This window comes from Triticum aestivum, chromosome 2A (assembly GCF_018294505.1).
Source record: "Triticum aestivum cultivar Chinese Spring chromosome 2A, IWGSC CS RefSeq v2.1, whole genome shotgun sequence".
NCBI classification, from domain to species: Eukaryota; Viridiplantae; Streptophyta; class Magnoliopsida; order Poales; family Poaceae; genus Triticum; species Triticum aestivum.
The window spans coordinates 107,089,261-107,095,442 of record NC_057797.1 but is presented as its reverse complement, the minus strand read 5'-3'; the positions used below and the strand labels follow the sequence as shown (position 1 = coordinate 107,095,442).

General features: G+C 46.7%; 1 protein-coding gene across 1 annotated transcript; it reads left to right on the top strand.

Moving 5' to 3' along the window:
• The first annotated feature begins 4,008 nt into the window (after positions 1–4,008).
• On the top strand, positions 4,009–5,570 carry LOC123184944 (uncharacterized). Its single transcript, XM_044596974.1, has 5 exons — positions 4,009–4,405; positions 4,523–4,609; positions 4,708–4,818; positions 4,927–5,127; positions 5,214–5,570. The coding sequence occupies exons 1-5, from the start codon at positions 4,115–4,117 to the stop codon at positions 5,340–5,342; spliced, it is 819 nt and encodes a 272-aa protein (XP_044452909.1). The 5' UTR covers positions 4,009–4,114; the 3' UTR covers positions 5,343–5,570.
• Positions 5,571–6,182: the final 612 nt, after the last annotated feature.

The window sequence follows — 6,182 nt, the reverse complement described above, 5'->3', positions numbered from 1 at the left end:
TTTAGGTACGCTTTCGTTGCTAAACTTGAGGAAGATGCTGAGGAGAAGCGTCGCAGGGACGACCTTTTAGGCTCCAATGATCCAGCTTCTCAGGAGGCATCTGGGGTTTGATGAAGACTCTGAAACTGGGGAAAGGAAATGATGCATCGTGTGCCTCCACACGGGGAGATGAAAGCTGGGAAATGGATGATGCCATGAAGGAGCATGGATTAGGGATGATGCATGGATCGTGATTTTCGTTTATGCTCCCTTTCGAGTGGTGTACTGTACTTGTACTGCATGCAGCGGACATGCTTTTCAAACTATCTGTTGGGTCTATGTTTAGCTGTGTGAACCATAGCTTTACCAATCTAGCTTATATTTTTGGACAATAAAGAAACGCTTGCACAACCCCTTTACTCGATGTAGAACAAAAGATGAGGAAATTTTCGCATAATCTTAGAGTAGCTCTAACAGATGCGTTATGTGTAGCCAATCGTCATACTAACAACTACTCCATAGTATGATATTTTTTGCAGATAGCAACTACGGAGTAGTATGATATGGAAGAGCGCTGCTATACACACGACGCCATGCGAACGATTTGTGCACGACAGCACATCTCGAGTCGTTCATGATGCTATCCAGCGCATATCAACGGCTGGACTGCCAATCGTTCCAGTGTCGTGCACACATTCATCGCCTACATAGCAGTTTCGTATGGAAGATGCATTATGTGGAGTAGTACACTACTCTACATAACGCATCTTCCATATTACAGAGCTTGCTCTAGAAAAGAGATTAACATCGTAATATGGATGTTGGGAGGCCTGATTTGTAGCATGCTCTATTACCATACGGGAGAAAAGCTTCATCTTGTCACACCACCGGCCCATAGAATAACCGGTGATGGGGCGGCCTGACCGCTAGCTGCTCGCCCTAGTCCATTTCTTCGCATACTCGAGGCAGCCCGTCATTGATCGCCACACAATATCATCTCACGCTGAGCCGTCCGCCTCCCCCGACAATATAAGCCCGGCGGCGAGGCATCCCCATCGAGCTAGCCCTAGCTAGCTCCTCCTCCTAGCCGCCACTGCCTTCTCCGCCTCACCTAGCCATCACCGATTCTCTCAGAATCTTGAGAATCAGACCTTCCCATAGATTCTTCCAGAATTTTGAAGTCATGTTTTTAACAATCATAACTAATTAGGGTCTAAATAGCTAGGATTGTCAAGATATGGATTCAAAATTATGGGATAGTCTAAGAGAAAGTCTGATTCTCAAGATTTTGAGACAATCAGCCAAATGATCTGAGCCTATAACTGTTTTCAGATCGATCTGATCAAGAGTCTCCTCTAAACCTCCCCTCTCCCGCAATCCATCCCTATCCTAACTTTTAACCCTTTGGCATGACCCTTGCCACAGCTGCGAGTTATCAGCAACGCACGGACACGAACTACATGGAAGAGCAAGCACAACTGTAAATCTATCTCACAATAATTAACTAGCCATGACCATCTATATCCTTGATTTTTCCTATATTAGCAAAAGAAAAATAAATGTCTATCAATCATCCAAACAAAGTGCTAAAATTTAATAACCAGGCTTTACAATGGATGCGAATTAAGAGCAACTGCAATAACTTCCATATGGCGAACGTTTGCTGAAAAGGATTGGCATTTGTGAATGTTTTAGATGGCAAATTTAGTTGTATAGGTTGGCAATTTCTGAAAAGAAGAGAAATTTTACGGCGAAAAAAGGATAGGATTTGTTATCTCCTACTAGGTAAAGTTGCGACAAAATTGTTTGTCAGTTATCATTACCGAAAAGCTATCATTTATGGGGAGTTCAGGCAACAGTTTTGGTAATCCTGATCTTTTTACGGGATCTTGTATACCCCTTCCCCAACTTCCCTCACGTTTACGGGGATATGACCTTTCCCGTATAATTGGCGGACAGGAAACTACTTAAATTTCATGAGAGAAGACTCTCACGCCCCCGCCACGCCAGGCCACCGACACCACGTCACCGCGGCACCGCCCCGCACCTTCCGGCCACCATCGCACATGTCATTGACTTGCAGACCCTATGCCATTAGTTAGGCTTGTTTAATTAAAAAAAGGATATAATGTTTACGAGAAATAAGAAAATAGTCATCAGACAACTTCCCCTTAAATATATTTTTAGTGATATGGTATGTGAGGAGGTTTTAAAAGGATGAAATGAGGCAATGCGATGGAACCTAATTGTATCCCATTGAGGTGTGGAGAGGCATCGGAGACATAATGATAGTATGGCTCATTTTTCGGGCAAACAAGAAAGGTGCTCCTATCATCCCAGGTTCCCCGTGCCCCGGCCAGGATAGCATCTCAGGCTCGGTGGCGCGACGCGAATCCAAGACCCGCTTCGTAACCAGTGACCTGACAAGTGACACGCCATGTTGACTGCCGAGCATCCGCGGCTCACCTGCTGTCACCAGGTTCATAGATCACCGCTGTCCCTACTCCCCTACCCCGTCACACGGGGAAAAGGAGTGGTCTCCGTTGCCGCGTGCTGTCACCAAGCCGGCCCATGTAGTAGGGACCTCCTATACCGTGTGTGCTCTGTGCGCCGGGAGAAATCACAGTGCACCTGTTTGGGTCGGCCCATGTCCGGGCGCCCTGTTTTTTAATTTTTAATTTTTATTTTTTTCGTTTCCTTTTTATTTTCTACCTTAAATTATTCGGGACTTAAAAAGTTCCAAAATTTTAGAAATGAAAATTTTGAAATAATTCGTTAATAAATCATAAAATGTTTGTGGATTCAGAAATTCTTCATGATTTTGTAAAAATATATTTGCTTATTCAGAAAATGGTCGAAATTTTGAAAACATATGTTGGGAAATCTAAAAATGTTCATGATTTTTTAAAAAGTTTGTGTATTAAAAAAATTATTAATGACATTGAATTTTTTTCGTCAATTCAAAAAATGTTCATGAATGGAAAATATGCCAAAAATTCAAAAATTGTTTGTGACTTAAAAAATAGTTTATTCATTCATAAAGTATTGGCTGATTTTAAAAATGATCATGCATTTCAAAAAATGTTCATTAAATAAAAAATGTTCGTGAATTCCAAAATATGTTCCACCAATTTTATAAAAAATGTTCGTCGATTCTAGAAATGTTTGTCGATTCAAGAAAAATGTTTTTAGAAAAATGTTCACAATTTTTAAAAAATGTTTGCAAATAGTCTGAATGTTCATGAATTCAAAAATATTCTTGATTTTAGAAATATTCAAATTTTATAAAAGTTTTCATGAATTAAAAAATGTTCACAATTCCAAATATTTGCACAGTTTTTTTTTAAAAAAATTGTGATTTCAAAAATTATTCATGATCTCACGAATTTGAGAGTGATGGTGTATCTCGGTGATGCTTGGTCATGGCCATCGGATATTATGATTATATTTTTTCTCCCGTTGCAATACATGGACCATTTTGCTAGTATCTATTATAACAACTTCAGTAATCTTAAGATCTGTCGGCTCAATCTCCCAGGGATTGAAACTAAGTACGCACGTTCATAAGGGCGAGTGTCGTTGGGTATATGATTGTTTACTTTTCTTATTGTGTTTTTATTTTATTTTTAAAAATCGTTAGACTGCATTTTCTGAAAAAAGGTTCAAACCAAACACCCAGGAAAAACATCCGAATGGACCGAGGCATCCATGTACTCCCTCCGGTCCTTTTTAGTCTGCATATAAGCTTTGTCTGAAGTCAAAGTATCTCTACTTTAACCGAATTTATAGAAAAAAATAGTAACATTTATGATGCCAAATCAATTTTGTTAGATTCATTACGAAATGTAGTTTCATGTGATATATATTTGATATGGTAGATATTGATATTTTTTAATATATATTTGATCAAACTTTGCAAAGTTTAACTTGATCCAAATCTAATATGTGGAGTAAAAAGGACCGGAGGGAGTACGTCACGGCCACTAACCAGAAAGAAAGGTGCTCCCGTCATTCGAGTTTCCAGTGGCCCGATCAGGATGTCACCAGGGTCATCGGCCACCGCTTGTCCCTACTCCCCCTACCCCGTCACACGGGGAAAAGGAGTGGTCTCCGTTGCCGCGTGCCGACCTCAGCCATGGGCATGGGCACGGCACTACAGCCGGCCATGGCCGCCGCGGCCTCGAACACGGTCCACCGGCCGCGGCCGCTGCCTGCCGCGAATCGCGGCACCAGCCGCCCCACCGCCTCCGCGCCGCCCGTGAGAGCGCTGGTCTGCTCGGCTCCCCCTCAGTCGAGGCCGCCGCGGCACGCCGTCTCGACCACGGCCCGGGCGGCGGAGGCTGGGGCAGCGTCGTCCACCTCGCCGGACGCCGTCACCTACTCCTCCAGCATCGACACCGACATGCCCCTCTACGAGCCCCCGGGGGTAAGCGCTGACATCGATCGATCTCCGCATTCTGGGTTTGGAATTCGATGGAATCACGGCTCGAATTGATTGATTGATTCATCGCGCGTGCGCGGACGGGTTCTGTTCTGCCTGCAGGTGTCGTTCGACGAGTACCTCCAGGACCGGCCCCGCGTGTTCCGCGCCATGTTCCCCGACGAGAGCCGGAGCCAGCAGCTCAGCGATGTAACTGAATCGATTATTGAATCTATCCTGTCCCCGAAGAGAGCAGGTGTCGTTCGACGGTGGCGTTGCGGCTAATCGATCGATTATTTGTTGCGCAGGAGGAGTGGAGGATCCAGATGCTGCCGCTGGAGTTCCTCTTCATCACCGTGCGCCCCGTCGTCGTGATGCAGCTGCGCAACCGCGCCGCCGGCGGGCTCGACCTCCGAATCGTGCGTTTCCAGTTCCCCCTCCCTGCTCACGCTACCAATTCTTTTCTATCTCTATCCGCACGACTGCAGGTTTACAATGTGCTGCTCTTGTTTCGGCTCTGAATGCAGACCGAGTGGGAGCTGAGGGGGCTGGACAGCGGCTACACGCCGGCGAGCTTCGACCTGGGCGTGCGGGGGTCGCTGTACGCGGACAGGGGGCAGCGGCGCGGCAGCCGGCTGAGGGGCCACCTGGAGATCTCCATCACCGTCGCCCTCCCGCCGCCCATGCGGATCGTGCCGGAGGCCGTCCTCCGGGGCGTCGCCGAGTCGGTAAGCCTCGCCTTGTGTTGTGCCTAACGAAATCTCTGCTCTGTTCTCGCCGAGAGAATGTGGAACTGAAAGCTTGGGGCGTGCAGGTCCTGTCGACGCTTGCCGAGAGGATGAAGCGGGACGTGGACGTCGGCCTCGTCGCCGACTTCCGGAGGTTCCGGCTGGAGAAGGCGGCGTCCAGAGCGGCGGTGACGAGAGCAGACAGCAAAGCCTGAAGGCTCGCTCGTGTTTTCTTCCTTCTGACCGTAGAGTTGGGGATTCGTTCCAAAAGGATTGTTTTTGTAAGATCCTGTGATGTTGCGTGCGATACATACATATGCATTCCCGTGTATAGAGTTTGATTCCAAATACCTGTAGGCCCTTTTTCTGGTGTCAAAAAAACTTGAACCAAAGTTGATGATCCTTTAAAAGATGTCCGACTTTCCCGGGCCGATGTGGACTAACATGACCCAAGCACGAATCGCACCCATATGAGTGTTGATGCCTGAAGGTGCAGCTTCATCGGTTCGCCCTGGTGAAATCGATGTTGCGGTAAGTAACGACGAAATCGACCCTACGCCTTACCTAACAACCTGAGAGTGGAGGGATGGATGTCGGTTGTGCGCTTCTTAATGTCATGGAGACGACGGCATGACCTCGCCCATGTCGGTGACCAAGGGGACGAGTAGCCTGAGATCTTGGTCCGCACTATTGGTAAGTCGCCGCTGCTGATGCTGACAACTGAGGCTCGAGTTGTCTTCCCGTTGGAGGTCGGCGAGCAAAAGGGGCTGCGACTGCAGATTTCGTGCCATCCCGCGCCTGCAAATTTTCATATTCCACCATCTCCATGTCTGCACACCCGCGTACCCCCCTAACAAGCCAGGATACCATCTCAAAAAAAAAAAGGCCAACATACAGGGTGCTTTAAGAGCATCTCTAGCAGACTCTGTAAAAAGGCCGAACCCGTATAATTTTGGCGAGTATGCGGGTTCGATCCGTTTTTCTTGATATAACAGACTCCGTATCCCGGGTCCGACACGCAAAAAGTTTACCGTGGCCCATAAAAAGACCCTCTC